Source organism: Lottia gigantea (genome assembly GCF_000327385.1).
Source record: "Lottia gigantea unplaced genomic scaffold LOTGIsca_337, whole genome shotgun sequence".
NCBI classification, from domain to species: domain Eukaryota; kingdom Metazoa; phylum Mollusca; class Gastropoda; family Lottiidae; genus Lottia; species Lottia gigantea.
The window spans coordinates 26406-43444 of record NW_008709134.1 but is presented as its reverse complement, the minus strand read 5'-3'; the positions used below and the strand labels follow the sequence as shown (position 1 = coordinate 43444).

The following is a 17039-nucleotide window of genomic DNA, read 5'->3' as shown; positions in this document are numbered from 1 at the left end:
TCGCCCATCGGGCGAGTTATTTTTTCTAATTTCAGATCAGAATAAGAACAGAAGAAAACCCAATATCAAGACCCTTAATCCTAATTTCTAAATAAAGTGTCTGCTCCACCCTAGGCCTGTACATTTGGGAGAATCAAACCCTCCCTTCCCCGAAATCTACAACACGAGCAAATAATACATAAAAAGTATGATATTAAATAAATAAGAAAAATCAATTTCATTATAAGAGTTGATTATTTTAAATACAATATGATCAACATCGTGTTTCTCTAAATATCCAAATATCCAAAGTAAATATAAGGAGTGATAATGTTTAAGTGAAATATTTATACCTACAATGTACATTAACTTGTAGAGATTTAGATCTTGTTTTAGGGATGGTATTTTTAATATTGGTAGCTTCATATCTATAGTTTCCATCCTGATTTCTTTTTATTTGAGTCAATATAAGATCTTTACTTGATGATAAAACTTGTTCAGGTCCAGTCCATTTATAATTACATTTATAACAATCAGTTAAACATGTTATAGTTTGATCTCCACCTTCTATTATATTGATACTTGTTACATCTGGTGAGAAAGTAAGTTCATCAGGACCATCTGAATTAATAAGAATCACATAAACATGTTATATTAAATAACGAACACAATTTTATTGTATCCGTTATTAAATGTGATCTCTACCCCTAAATGTCGCTAAAGGATTATAAACATGTTATAGTTACTGTATAAAATAACAACATTCTGGTTCAGATTTATTATATGTGAAACTGTACAGGTATATTAATATTACTATATTATTTTATATACTTACAATACATCTGAACATTAAGTTTTTTTGTAAGTTGTTTATTTAATACAGTATGTGTAACTGTACAGTTATAAGAACCAGTTTGTTGTCTAGTATGTATTAATAAAGTATTATATACTTACAATAAACCTGAACAATAAGTTGTTTTGTAAGTTGTTTATTAAATACAATATGTTTAACTGTACAGGTATAAACACCAGTTTGAATTCTGGTGCTAAGTGATAAAGGGTTATTTAGAATTGTTGTTGAACCATCTTTAGACCAGTTGATGTCACAATCTGGATTACAATCAGCTAAACAGTTGACACTCTGACTCTTTCCTTCTATAACATCTATATTATTACTAGTAGGGTTAAATCTTATATTCTCTGGACCATCTGAAAATATTAAACGTTGATAATTCTGATTGTAAATTTTCATCAGTTGAATTGAAACAAGAACTGCTTAACAATATGTAGATATTAAATGTACATCAGAGTTTTGTTTTCATTTGATTAGAAAATAAAAGATGCGATGGAAATGAACTTACAGTAAACTGTTACAGTAGTTGAGCTTTGTCCACCAGCGTTACCTTTACATGACCATGTTGAATCATCTTTTATATTTATATCATTTATATTGAGATATAGCGTTTTGTTGTTATTATTTATACATCCACATTTATATCTATTATTTGTTGATTGACTTTCACAGCTTTGAGATAATATACTACATACAACAATATTGTTTCTACGGAAATCTACAGCATTAGATGAATCTGTAACATCACATTGTAATCTATAATTTTCATCTAATACAAGATACCTTTTTACAGGAACTCCTCTTAAAGTATATTGACCTGTAATATAATCAATATGATTCATTTTTATACCCTTGGATTAACATTTTCACATTTCAGCTTACAATTGACCTCTTAAAATTGGGAGACATTTTTATTTCTGTTTGCAATTTCACATCTAAGATTTTTAAAAGAATATTAAAAGCACTCTGGGTTTATAAAAGTCATTAACAAAAAAATCCATAAAAGTCGTACTCATCCAAAATCTTATCAATGCATGGAAAATGCCATCAAAATCAAATCAAAACTGTTGTGTGGCTGTGGCATTGACAGCCAAATTTTAGCAGTTTAGCTAATCAAGGGCTATAACTAATAATGCGTTTATCACAATTTCATGCAAATCAAACTTATCTGAGAGCTCAAACTGTAGTCTCTTTCTTGTTCACAAATAAACGTGGACGGATGAATAACCGAACAGGAGTGAAATCAATACACGTCCACATGTATAAGTTTGGCGCTTAAAGCTGTTATTGAAACATATTTTGGAAGAACCCCTCGAATATTACAAAGTACAATTGAACAGACTAAAGTTTTCCAATTAGAAACTTTAATTCGTTTTACATTCTACCCCTCAATTAAAAATCTGTTGAAATCGACAATGCGAAAGAGAAGGCCATTTTCCATCGAATACATTGATCCATATCTATATTGTAAAATATTATTAGTGAATCAGAACTCAATCCTGTATTCAGCCCAAGAATTTATGGGAACATCAACATTTACAACCTGTCATTTTAGATGTATGTACAATATGATGTCATTTTACTAAACATGGAGACATGTATATCATAAGAAATAAATCTAAAATAAATACATATCTTACCTATAATTAGTACTGGTAAATAAAAAAAAACTATTAATATAAATATATATTTATACTCCATGTTATTGATTCAAATGATATAGTCAACAAGACGATATTCTCTTGTCATATATGGTGTTTATTGCAAGTCTCTAACTTATATCCTCTTTTAAACATAAAAATACCTTATACGTACTATTATTATTAAATATGACCTCAATAAGTATATTATACAATATTTTATCTCAATTTATTAGACTTGAAACTAATTCAAATAGACCCATAGATTCGAAATCATCAGAATCGAATTCCTCTCAGCTCTTTTCAAACTCATCATAACAACTTTAATTAAAATCGATTGAAAAGTCTGGCATCGTGTACACGAAGACATATTGTCGCAAATCAACACAATCAAATGTGATAAACATTCAACAAACCTACAAAATTTTCTAGCTTTTAACTCGTTTTAGATGAATGCAAATGATCACATATAATTTCATGAATAACATGAAAACTGTAGCTACAAGAAATGTTCACAACGGACTGAAGAACAGAGTCGACGACAATTTACGTCCAGTGCGTTTGAAATGAAACAAAAAATAGGAAGAATAAAATTGACAGGAATAATGACAGTAATTTAAGAGAAAAACAACTCGAATTCTGAATTAAATTAAAACTAATGAAATTCAAATAAAAATATCATTAAACGCAGATAAATGTATTTATATGAACAGGTGCAAAGGGGAATCATATACATAAATTTAAAAAATGTAATATCATATATTTATGGCGTACAATAACAAGTACTATAAAAAGCATCGAATACACAAAGTTCAAAATAGTAACAGAAAAAAAACATGGTTGTTATTGGATGATATAAGTTACTGATGTCATTGGATATAACTGGAACTGTTGTTATTAGATATTACTGATGCTGTTGGTATTTGATATTACTAGTACTGTTGGTGTTGGATATTACTGGTACTTTTGGTGTTGGATATTACTAGTACTGATGGTATTCAATATTAATAGTACAGTTGTTAATGGACGCTGCTAGTTGATGTTGGATATTTCTAGTACTTTTGGAATTGGACATTACTAGCATACTGTTGGTGTTGGATATTACTAGTATGGTTTGTACTAGACGTTACTAGAACTGTTTGTAATGGACTTTACTAGTACTGTTGGTATTGGGCATTATTAGAACTGTTAGTATTTGGCATTACTGGCACTGTACCAAATATCACAGTTTTGTTTATATTTATTCACAAATTTCCATGCTCTTTTACACCTCCAGAAGTCTTTAGATTTCAGTATTAATTCGACTTATGAATTAATCATTCGACAATTGTTGGTAGACGCAATTTACATGAAAACACCAATTTAGGGCCTTCTTGTTTATCCATATTAAACGAATTTACTAAGGCGAAACGAGGTTTATTTTTAGGCATATGACTGAAAATGAAGTAAAGGTTCAATGTGACATTCAACATTTTTGATTGAATAACTTTGTAGGACACATTATTTCTTACATACATACTAATATAGAGCTCAACTATTTACAAGTATTACCGGTAAGACATTTTCTGAAGAACACTACAATGTGATAGAAGCTGATTGAAAGGGCCCATCGGTTTGTAGCAAGTGTCCATTTCGAAATATCGATTTCTACCCAGGGCACAAATGGATTGTCTTCTGTTTGAGAACGACGATCTAATCATCTTGTTTTAGGTTAAGGGGCTCAAATATACACTTAAATTTAAACAAAACAAAAAATAAAATAGAAATATCTGGATTCATTATAATTATATTTCCGTCGCGTCAGACGATATGGTTCTGGATATAATATAATCTATCAATAATTGCAATAGAGTCAGATTGATATCTTGTTAAGTGTGTTGATATAAACATTGTTACGAGCAAAATGTTGGAGAACGGGGACTTTCAAATAGGTCCTTCGTTTTAATTACACGTGTAAATGTATTACCGTTATGATCTCATTCTTATGTTGTTGTCTTTTTTGTATTATTTTTTGCAGTGGGATAAAATCAAAATCAATTATGGTATTTTGTATGAATTATGCATATACTATCATTACAGTAATATACACGGTTGTCACCTTACCAAATGTTTGTGGAGGTAATGTAAATATAATTAGTTTTTAGATGTACCTCCATCGGTCGAAGGTTTTTAAAATGCTTCGCACTTGGTAAGATTAGGTAGATGGCATTTCAACATTTTTACTGATAAGTTTAATACAGTGTAGGTTGTCTATAGCAATACTCACATTGACAATTTTTATTATGCTAGTATAAATACTTATATTAAGTAAATTTACTTGCTGTGGACAGTTGATATACTCCATGAGTAAATTTGTTAAGATGAGTAAATTGTATTAAGTGAATAATGCTTAATTTTAATTTTTTGACATTTTTGTACTGAAAGGCATTATTGAGACCTGCGTTTAAATCTCCTGACATCAGTATTAGTTTTAATTTTAGCAACTGTTGGATTTTAAAAAGGCTTTTTGTTTTTGGTAGAAATTGGTGTGAATTGTGGATCTGGTGCTGTTGTTGGACAACCATACAATTTACAATGTACTAATATACCAGATACTCTTACCAATGGTGTTAATGTATTTCTGGGTGATACAAGCAATAGTATAATATTTTGTCTGCCCACTTCACCTAAAGATTGTGATTCACGGAACAGTTTATTATACAGTGTTCAATCACCACACAATAAATCATTATATTTTACTATACTGAATGTAACAACAGATGATATTGGTAAGAAAGTGTATTGTGTAGATGATACAACTCTAGATCTTTCTACACCAAAACCAAGCTGTACAGTTGATAAGAGTTATATAAAAATGTTATCTGAAACATTAACCATTGACTAATGATGTATTAAAGGGATTATAAAAAGTTTTTTATATAATTTTTATGTGTATATTATTAACTGTACAGTTATAGCACCGATTTGCATCATTCCAATTTTAAGGAAGGCGTCCGTTGGCCTTGCTATTTCGCTAAGACTTTGCTGTCGTGGAATTTGCTATTAATTTGTTCGTTTTAAAATCTTGAAAAAATAAGGACATACGTGTAACTAGGTTTTACATTGAGAGAAGACTTGGACTAAATTAATTTCATTTCAATTTGTTGTAGAACCGTCTCCTACCACTACAGGTAAGTAACTCTTAAGACATCTATTATAATCTGCTTACTTGTGCTCACTTATTGTCTTTTTAACTAAGATTACAGTTTAACTTGTTGCGAATCTTTCGTAAGGAGTGCCATTTAAAAGGAACAGAAATGTTGATCACACAAAAATTGTTTTCTGAAGTATATAAGACAGGTTCATAAAAACGATATGAACTCGTAGCACAGGTTAACATTGTAACTCTTTAGGGCGATACTGAATAATATTGAGTATGAGTTATTGCCCTTGAAAACGTGTGCAATTTTTAGCTCGTGAAAACTCTAGAAGGCAAATATTCAATCTGAATAAAACCAAGTTTTGTCAAAATCTAGCAAGAATTATGCCTTTTAGTGTTCAAGAGCTAAATTTGAAAGCGTTTTCAAGCACAAAGGCAATAACTCATACTCAATATTTTTTAATTCTTCTGATTTTCAATAGGGTTCATTCTATTAAGAACACTCATGCCAAGTTTCGTTAAAATCCGTCAAGAATTGTCCCTACTAAAGCTAAAAATCAAACGTGTTTTCAAGAACAAGGGCAATAACTTATACTAGATATTTTTCGATTCTTCTGATTTTCAATAGGGTTCATCTTTGGGTGATAACGAACACTCATACCAAGTTTTCTCAAAATCCGCCAAGAATTGTGTCTTGTAGAGTGTTTACGAGCAATTGTGCACGGATCGACGGACGGACGGACGGACGGACATGGGTGACGACAATATACCCATTTCATGATGTGAACTCTCTGGAGATGGATATCTGGCAAGGTGTCAAGGACCCGGAATATCGCTTGAGAACCGTTTTTCTCGGATTTTACCCAAAAATGCCCCTAACACTTATTCAGACAATACTTGACATAAATTGATTATGTTTTAATATTTTTGTTGTAGGACCCTCTCCTACCACTACGGTAAGTAACTCTGACATCTATATTAGTTTTCAAACTGAGCGTAAGACAGATGAGTTAAATGAGTGGCTGATTCCTACCATGAATGCCATTTCAATCAAGGAAGACAGAAAATATCTAACTATTTTTCACAAATTTATAAGCATATGATTTTTACGCCATTTTTATACAAATCGATTACTTCATACGCTTCATTTGTTATTGTTCCTGCCCCAGTGATCAACCCGTTCTTATCTGTCAAATTATATGTCAAGCTGTCAATCTATGTGCAGTGCATAACAACTTCTTGATATTTAGCGATGATTGGACACCTTATGTGCTGGACTTTCCAAAATACGGGAAGCGTTAGACAAGGTAATCGTATTCTATTTTCATTTCTTTTCTATTTAAGGCGACGGTGATGGATTATCTGATGGTGAAATAGCAGGAATAGTAATTGGGTGTTTATTAATAATAATCATAATAATTGTCATTGTTATTGTCATTGTGAAAAAAAAAATATAAATGAGTATAAGATGTACATAAGTTTTCAGTTTACTTACCTTTACTTTATGAATTTTTGTCTGTTATAGAATAATTATATTTATTGTAAATATTAAAGTTACTAAATAGAAACACAATGTTTTTTAGACAACAGTCTTTACTAATCATGTCTTTGTGCTTCACTTTTAACGAGTTAGCGGATTTGCTTTATTAATTTTGTCTGTTATTCAGTACATGTATATGAGGGTGCATCATCTGCCCCTTAATTTTGTTCCAATGCCCCAAAAAGATAATCATGCAAAGTTTTTTGAAAATTGGACAATAACTATGTGGTCCCCTTGGCAACTGGATTTTGCTCAGTGATTCTTGGTCGGCAACATGGTAAGACCAGTAATCATAATACTTAAGAAAGATGGATCAAGCTGTTTTAACTGAAATATGAATCAAAAAATCTAAAGTAGCAAAATCAGCTATAGTTGGTTGATAGACTGGTCTTCTTGGGGGAGCCTAGGCTTGCAGTAACCAGTTCTAACACAGTTCATTGGTCAAATAAGCATCACATCTAGTTCAGGACCTAGTAGTGCCTACTCGACCTGAAATCAGGTGCCTCAGAAATGCTTCATGGTGATTCAGCTAAAGATCATTCCATAGGACATAGACTGCAGAACTACAGGTCATCCACCAATAGAGCAGTGTTAGAAAGTTCACATATTCCCTCACCTTTGGCACCTGTCGTCTTGTCAGGATAGCACCTTGAGGTAGTTACTATATCTAAAAGCATATTTTAATGGAGGATAATAATGCTGCACAGAGTTCAACATACTCAAAATAGTCTCTGGATCATGTGTTCAAATACTTAGATGACAGTTACCTACCGTCTACTTCCACCTTATTAGATGGCTGTGGCATGCTTGTCTGCAATGATCAAATTGTGAACATACCGTTCGTTGAAAACAAACAGTTTTGCACTTCAGGCATAGTCAACATATCCACATTTAAGTCATTAATGTCAACACCTAGTTATGTTTATTAATCACAAATTTTAGATGATTACCAAGTAGTTACAAAAACAACAGATTATGTTCAGCCATCTTTAAAAAATTGGATTTGCTGTCTCATTTCATTTCCCGTGTTTTTTATTGGCTGTCATACCAATTGACTTCCTATACAAACTTTAGTGTAGGCTGGACTGGGCGTTTCTGAGTACACGTCATGAGGTCTTTAATTCATACGTGCATCACTGTAAATGCCAGGGTCGAGTTTGGAAAGATTCCTACCTACCAGATGAACATCCTAGTTCACTTTTATCAAAAATTAATTACATATCACAATACAACACTTTGTTTATCATGTGTAGGTATTGTGAAAAACCATCTAAAATAGTTGATTATATATAAATTTGAAGCTTGAGGTGGACCACAGAGGCATCAACAGAATTCCAAACAGTTAGGCATTGGAACACTATAAAACTAGGGACAAGACATTTGTGACGTAAAGGGGCAGATTTAAGTTATTTTCATTATGCCCCCCCAACTACAGCAACCACTGGCAAGACGCCAGACATAGATACACTAATCGTCAACCAAACCAACATCACATACCATACAACGGCCTACCAATTTAGAGGTATCAACCGACCTGACCAACAACAGAAACGACAACCAGTCCCCACTCATAAGAAGGAACAACCCCCCGTAAAGGTGTTCTCCATCATTTGGCAATCCGTTCCCTTCAACAGCAAGGTCAACCAACGTTTACCTTCAAACGCAAAGTCTCTGAGTTGGATAGTTTTATCCGTCCAGCAATGAAAACATCAGCTGTCGACGCGAATATTAGATCCCTCAATCGGACATGGCTCTCTAAGGTTACGCAGGCCCTGATAGACCATTACCAAACCAAACTTCAAGAGAAGCTGACCACCATTCGTACCAAGTCTTTATCATCCCCTGCCATCGACCGCATCGTTTCTCATGTCATGTCCTGGACCCGTCGATTCTATGGGAAACGTCTCACTCAAGCTGTAATCACAAAATTTTACTTGACAATCAACGAAATGAAAGCCAGAGTAACCATATCTCTACCAACTGAAATGGACACTACACCTGCACCAGCCAGCTACCGAAGCAAACCCCTATACGAGCCCGAAGTTGACCTACTCCTAGTCCAGCAGATATAGGTAAACGCTCTGGTAGAGAGGGCACCTCCTTCCCCGCCGTCTGAATCTTCACCGCGTGATCCAGGATCCGCCAACGTTTCTTCCTTCTGTGCGTTTTTGGACCAGCAAACCACCCCTCAGTCTCCATCCAAGTCAAGACGTGTATCCAGACCATCCCCTCCTCGAACCAGATCCCATTCCGTGCCCAATGCTACATTTCTAACAACTACCAAACCAGTACCACATCACCTCATCGACAACCATTATATCCGCTACCAAACCCTATCATCACCAAACCAATGACAAATCATGATAGAATCTACTTGCTCTGAAGAAATCTACCTTAATTATTGGATCATCAAAACCAGTTCAGACACTGAAATACATTCTTACCCCGGTGCCCAAATCCATCACATACAGTCCATCCTTGAATCATACGACCATGATCCCAAACCTACTACCGTTATTCTGAATGTAAAGTGTCTGCTCCGTTATTCTGAATGTAAAGTGTCTGCTCCCCCTAGGCCTGTACATTTGGGAGAATCAAACCCTCCCTTCCCCGAAATCCAAGATCTTCTTGGAAAGCACAACAAAACCTCAGCACACTCAACAACATGATGATGGAGTCCAATACCAACAGCGCAACAGGTTACCACCTTACGAAGAAGAATTCGCACCAGTTGATAATTGTCATTGGTCTCCAGAAAGAGCAAGTATTTATTTGTTTTGGATGCACCAGCTTCAACCATCGAGTAAGTCTTAAAATTAATTACTGGGGATAAAAAGAAGCCACCTCAAGGCTGTAGATAACTTGAGTCGCAAAATTCTCACACCCCTTCAGCATTCAATCTTAGACCGTGGACTTGAGTTTATTAATGTAGCCAAATTAAATTATCCCCGACCATCCATTGAACATTTTCAACGAAATCTTAGCTGCACATATTTTTTTCGAAAGCATTTTAGAGTATGAATAGCCAAACGGCGAACCTTTCCATAACACACGAAAAGTCTAATCTCACACGAGTGGAACGTGAAGCGTTAAACTTACTTAAGAAAGACGATAGCATTGTCATTAAAAAGAGTGACAAAGGCTCATGCTGTGTCCATCTGAAAAGGGAGGATTGCGTTTCAGAAGCAGAGAATCAACTGAATAATTCTTAACACTATGCCATTTTACCAAAACCAATTTCATAGAATCTGCTAATATGATTAACAATATTCTTGCCGATTAAGTCAAAACTAGTTATCTCAAACAGAGACAATATGACTATCTCTCTGCCAAACCTGATTGTCGCGAGAGATATTTGTGCACTTAAGAATCCAACAAAGGAGTGGTTTATCTCGAATAATATCCCTAAAGGCCACCCGATAATATCTGACTGTGGTAGTGAGTCGTATACAGTGTCAGAATACATTGATCATTTCTTGCTACCTCTAGCATGTCAACATCGCGCCCTACTTAAAGATACAACCGATTTTGTCAATAAAATAAAAAAATCTTCGAGTTCCTTCTAATTTCTACCGACGTTTCTTCTATGTATACCAATATCTGGTTTAATGGCAGTTCGTAAAGCTTTTAATAGAAACCCAGATCCAAACAGACCCGACGATGCAATTCTACAGCTTCTGGAGATTTATCTCAGTCGAAACAATTTCACATTTGATGGTAAAACATATTTACAAACTTCATGGACAGCTATGGGCAAACAATTCGCCCCTTCGTACGCAAACCTTTTCATGGCAGAGTGGGAACGTAAGGTGTTGCCCCTCTGTCCATCCGACCCACTTATAAGAGCCTTCAAGAGAAATTACCCCATGTCTATGAGCAGAAAATGATAATAATATTAAAATTATATTATGAATAATATAATTTTAATTCTTTTCCCCTTTTTGGGAATTTGTGATATAATTTGATAATAATATTATATAGATTCAGGAAGGGGTATTTTTAAGTGGCATCCCAGATGGGTTCAATCTAATTAAAGATGGGTTTCCTTATTTTTTTGTGTCAAATTAAGGAAACTATTTGTCTTCTGATTCTGAAAGAAATGAAAATATTTTTTCAACCCGATTGTTGATGACGTTCCAAAAAGTTTCTAGACGCCAGACTAAAACATATCTACAGTACTTAAAACAGTCAGGAAAATGTCACATACAACAATATGTTTCTTAGTGACAAACCTTTAGACTCTTTTGTCATATATAAATTTAGTATAGTGTGTGCCTCGAATGGAAAAGTAGACTTCAATAAGACTAAATATATTGTTAATTGAAAGATTTTTCATGAAAAAAAACCAAATAATTTAAGGTTTAAAATAGTTTTATTTTATTTGGTGCATAAGGGCCATAATCTTTATATCAGATGGATAAATACAGTTCATAAGTAGTTTCCTCTTCTTTCTTCGCGGTGTAGGTCTTATAACCCAATATCAAGTTTCTACTTACAAGAATGTGAAGTATTTTATATCTCAAAGTTTCGGTCTAAAATAGATTAAGAGTTTTATGTTGTCAAAATGGCTGAATTCAAAACTAATGTAAATAAAAGAAGATTGAAATATTGAACTAAAAGATAATCTTGTGAGCTGAAATTAAATTGAGAGGTAATAATAACTAGAAGTTGGTTAATTATCATATTATTTATATTACAGGTCAATATACTTTAAGAGGAGTTCCTGAAAGTTATGCAGTGTTAGGTGAAAATTATACATTACAATGTGATGTTACAGATTCACCTAGTCTTGTAGAGTTCCGTAGAAACAATGTTGCTGTATGTAATATGATAAACTGTGGGAGTAGTTCAACAGATAATAGATATAAATGTCGATGTATAAATAATAACAACAAACAACTATATCTCAATATAAGTAATATAAATAAACAAGATGATACAACATGGTCTTGTAGGGGTAATTCTGGTGGACAAGGATCAACTACTGTATCAGTTTATTGTAAGTTTATTTTCATTACAACTTATTTCAAATCATATTTTTTTCAAATTAATTCCTAAATAGACAAATATAAAATTCGTACAACAAAGATTGATTTAATTCTACTTGTTACAGTTTAAAACTGATGTTGGCGCACAAAATAATGTTGATTTTGTTTGAACAAATATTCGGTTTAGTCTACATTTGAAGAAATAAGTATTCAAAATTCAAATTAGGCATTACTAATTACAAAATAGGCATCAGAAATTCAAACATAGGATTTGTTACTGTTAGCTGATCAATCTTCATTAATAATGTATGAGTAATAACGTCACCCCCAGATTTAGATACTCAAGTCTGTTTTATTGAAATGTTGACAAGCCAGACAAGTCGGATTATCTTTCTGAAAGTGATTTCCACATAATAGAGTTTTATTATTGTGAAGCATTATTAGTTTCAATTCAAAATATTATATGATTTTTATGCGCTCACATGCAATTGGGGGCGTATATTGGCGTCAGTCATGCCCGTCCTCCCACAATTGCTCGATTAACTTTCAATCAACTGTCATTGGGATGTACATATTGCTACGATTTTATTGAAAACTGGTAGGCTCGTTAACTGTCTTAGATCTCTGAAATATCGATTAAATAGAAAATCTCTTCAAACAATGTACTCCTTTATTCTTCCTCATTTTGATTATTGTGACATTATCTGGGATGGGTGCACTGCAGAATTAACAGACAAGCTAGAAAGATTACAACTTGATGCACTCCGCATTATATGCGGAGCTGTGAGGGGAACAATCCATCGATTACTATATCAAGAAACAGGTTTCATTACACTAAAGGAGAGGCGGAGACGGCACAAACTCATTATGATGTATAAAATGATCAACAATTTAACTCCACCTTATATCTGCAACTTAATCAAAACAAAACAAACCTTATATAACCTTAGAAACAATAACCTTCTTGAACAATCTTATTCTAGAACTTACATATTTTATAACTCTTTTATCCCTTCAGCAATCAGAGAATGGAACAATTTACCTGATATGTACAAAAACTCAACATCATAAAAATCCTTAAAAATTTTTCTAAAATCTACCGATATAACCATTCCGAACTATTATTATTTTGGCCCCAGGAAATATCAGATAATCCACTGCCGACTCTGTCTCGCCTGCAGTAGTGATTTAAACGGAGCTAAGTTTTCTCGTCATGTTTCAGAACATGCTGCTTGCATTTGTGGTCATCGATTTGAAGATTCAGAACATTATTTGATCTATTGCCCACTACATTTAGATGCACGAAACTGCACTATTTCTCTCCTTCCATTGTCTTTCATTAAAACATCTATTTTACTTTTTGGCACTGATTGTCCTGATTTATCTACTGATATTTTTCGTACAGTCCAAACCTTCTGGGAACTTTCAAAAAGATTCTGATGAGCCTTTCAAATTTCGTGCAAATTCTTTACACCTAAAGTTCTTTCTCAATATATCCTCTTTTTGAAAAGAAAATTTATTATCATTACATGCATAAATCCCGTATAGCAAGTTTTACATATTGTAAATATGTATGTATAATAACTAAGTTTCCATCTTTTTCAAATTTTACATATAATTTATATAGTTACCTATAAACGATTGTTGGAGAGGGGTAATATAGGCCCAGCCAGTTCCCCAATCCTTTTCATAATGGAATAAAATACTGTTTACAAAAAAAAACCAATTGCTCGTAAGCACTCAAGGAGGAAAAATTATTTACGGATTTTGAAGAAACTTGAGGTGAGTGTTTATCACCCAAAGAAGATCCCTATTGGAAATCAGAAGATTCGCAAAATATTTAGTATGAGTTATTGCCCTTGATTTTGAAAACTCGTTCAATTTTTAGCTTGTAAACACTCGAAAAGGCACAATTCTTGACGGATTTGGATGAAACTTGGTAAGAGTGTTTGTTACCAAATATTTAGTATGAATTATTGCCCTTGTTCGTGGAAACAGCTCGTAAACACAATTCTTGACAGATTTTGACGAAATTTGGTAAAATTGTTTATTATTACCCAAGGACGAACCCGATTGAAAATAAAAAAATCGAAAAATGTTATTATTATTGACCTTGTTCTTAAAAGCTCGTAAACGCTAAAAGGTACGATTCTTGCCAGATTTGACAAAGTTCAAAGGAAGTGTATGACTGAAGGTTTGACTGAATATTTCATACTACTGATTGTTACTGTACTGTCAAACTATATTTACAGATGGTCCACAGAATACAAGGTTTAACCCTACTAATGGTAATATAGATGTTATAGAAGGAAAGAGTCAGAGTGTCAACTGTTTAGCTGATTGTAAACCAGATTGTAACATAAACTGGTCTAAAGATGGTTCAACAACAATTCTAAATAACCCTTTATCACTTAGTACTAGAGATCAAACTGGTTCTTATAACTGTACAGTTACACATACTGTATTAAATAAACAACTTACAAAACATCTTATTGTTCAGATTTATTGTAAGTATATTATACTTTATTAATAAATACTAGACAACAAACTGGTTCTTATACCTGTACAGTTACACATACTGTATTAAATAAACAACTTACAAAACAACTTAATGTTCAGATTTATTGTAAGTATATCATACTATATTAATAAATACTAGACAACAAACTGGTTCTTATAACTGTACAGTTACTCATCATGTATGAAACAAACAACTTAATGTTCAGATTTATTGTAAGTATCGTAAGAAAATTCAAGTGCATGCACGGACAGGGGGGTGTCTGAGGAGTGATGTTCCCTAAAACTGAAATATTTTGGAAGAACTGAATTCGTGCTATTTGGTGTGTACTTTTTTTTGTAATTTACTTGTTATTTTCAATAAATATTGTTTTTATATGGGATTTACGCTAAACCATCCACCACTTCATAAACTTAGACTTAATACTACTTATATCAATATTGTATCCCATCCTATACATGAAAATGGTAACTCACTGTGATATGTTTATACAGCAAAATTAAAAACACAATATAAGTTTCAACCTCCTATCTGTATCGTGGGTTTACGGGACGTTTGGACGTCCAACAGTCTCTCAAATCGACCTGTTGCAAACAGATTGACCATTGTTTTTTATACGCCCACACATTAATATGGGCGTATATTGCTGTCGCCCCTGTCTGTCTGTCCACAATTGTTTGTGGATACGATAGAAAGCTGGTTTCTTGATGGATTTTGACGAAACTTGGTTTGAGAATTTGAGAGAAAGTTCCTCCCTCTGAAGAGACAAGGGGTTCTCTCTGGCCTCCTGAAGTAGCGTCTCATTCTTCGTAACATTTCTTCAGTTGAGTGCCAAGACCAAGGAACTCTACATCAAATTTTCTGTTTGTTCCCATGTTTTACCTGAAACTTAACGCATAACATTTAAGATTTTTGTATAACGAAAACAGGTATAGTCGATGTGCGTACTCCATATAGAACTATCATCAACATATAGCGCCGTGTTAATAGAGAGCTCCTTATGCTTCAAATATTACTGGGCAAGATCATTGATCTTGGTGCTAAAGATGGAAGGGCTAATAACAGAGCCTTGAAGGATGCCATTCGTTACTGCTGGATTGACTTGATTTACCAAATGTTCGCCTCCTCACTGTATTCAAAACCGGCCATTTTATACATAAATCGTCTTAACAGTCCCTTTAACTATTGTTATTATTTCAGATGGTCCGAATATATGGAAGGCAGAATGACAATCGGCATAGCCCTACTAAAATAAATTCTCAGAGTTCTTGGAAAATAATTATTAAAACACATAAGAACCGGAAATTTTTCTTGAGATTTAGCAAACTTCTATAATTTTGGAATTATTCAAGCTCCCAAAAATTAACAGTTGCAAGGGGTCGACATCTTCACGGAAATTGCAAAATGTCGTCGTAGTAAAGAGCGTTGAAAATTGAACTGGATGATAGAGGCTATCTATAGTCTATATCTTATTCTATGTTACACATGTCGTCATAATCATGACCGAATATATTCGATATTGAGTGAGATTTGTTATTGAACATTTGTATTTTAACATTTGTTGGAAGAGTTTGTGTTTGACGTTTTGCATTTGAAGATATGTTGAGCTAGATTTGTATTTGGGGATATTTTTGGCAAAGATTCTTTTACTTTCATAATTGGAAAACCGAATGTTTATCAAAGAATGTTTATTTTCGGTACAAATGATTTGATTTTTGTATATAAATGTCAATTTTCAATAACAAATGTTGCATTAAGCGTACCATTTAAGAGGTAAGAATAAAGAATTAAGAAATAGCAATGAAGAACATTGAATAAAAAGCAATTCCACCTTCCATAGGGATAAACTTTCTTTCTCACTAGATGTAACAAGTATCAATATAACAGAAGGTAGAGATCAAACTATAACATGTTTAACTTATTGTTATTATTTCAGATGGTCCTGATAGACTTACTTTCTTACCAGATGTAACAAGTATTAATATAATAGAAGGTAGAGATCAAACTATAACATGTTTAACTGATTGTTATAAATGTAATTATAAATGGACTGGGCCAGTTTCATCATCAAGTAAAGATCTTGTATTGACTGAAATAAAAAGAAATCAGGAAGGAAACTATAGATGTGAAGCTACAAATATTAAAAATACCATCTCTAAAACAAGATCTAAATCTATACAAGTTAATGTACATTGTAAGTATATATTTATTATATGACCCACCTCTCTATGTATGTATAATCATAAAATAAAGAGTTGAGAATTTTGTGATAATAAGTTCTGTGAACTTATAAAACGTTTATTGTACTTTACTTTTGTTTCAGATCCACCTGAAATAACCAGTATAACATCTGATGCTGTAAATAACGAAACTGAGAAAGTC

General features: G+C 33.1%; 3 protein-coding genes across 3 annotated transcripts in view; 2 read left to right on the top strand and 1 right to left on the bottom strand.

Moving 5' to 3' along the window:
* The window catches only part of LOTGIDRAFT_175670 (hypothetical protein), a gene marked incomplete at both ends in the record, with an annotated part of 4095 nt that extends 4000 nt beyond the window's left edge, over positions 1-95 (top strand). The window contains one exon of the mRNA XM_009058377.1: positions 36-95. Coding sequence (XP_009056625.1) covers positions 36-95 — 60 coding nt within the window. The remainder of the gene's footprint in view (positions 1-35) is intronic.
* Positions 96-313: 218 nt separating this feature from the next.
* On the bottom strand, positions 314-2533 carry LOTGIDRAFT_175669 (hypothetical protein; the record flags this gene model as incomplete). Its single annotated transcript, XM_009058376.1, has 4 exons — positions 314-600; positions 934-1188; positions 1341-1649; positions 2473-2533. The coding sequence occupies 4 exons, from the start codon at positions 2531-2533 to the stop codon at positions 314-316; spliced, it is 912 nt and encodes a 303-aa protein (XP_009056624.1).
* Positions 2534-4511: 1978 nt separating this feature from the next.
* LOTGIDRAFT_239573 (hypothetical protein) overlaps positions 4512-17039 on the top strand; it is a gene marked incomplete at its 5' end in the record, with an annotated part of 15402 nt that continues 2874 nt past the window's right edge. The window contains 8 exons of the mRNA XM_009058375.1: positions 4512-4590; positions 4992-5240; positions 5622-5642; positions 6548-6567; positions 9843-9954; positions 11851-12150; positions 14392-14646; positions 16594-16851. Of these exons, the coding sequence (XP_009056623.1) occupies positions 4512-4590; positions 4992-5240; positions 5622-5642; positions 6548-6567; positions 9843-9954; positions 11851-12150; positions 14392-14646; positions 16594-16851 (1294 nt within the window). The remainder of the gene's footprint in view (positions 4591-4991; positions 5241-5621; positions 5643-6547; positions 6568-9842; positions 9955-11850; positions 12151-14391; positions 14647-16593; positions 16852-17039) is intronic.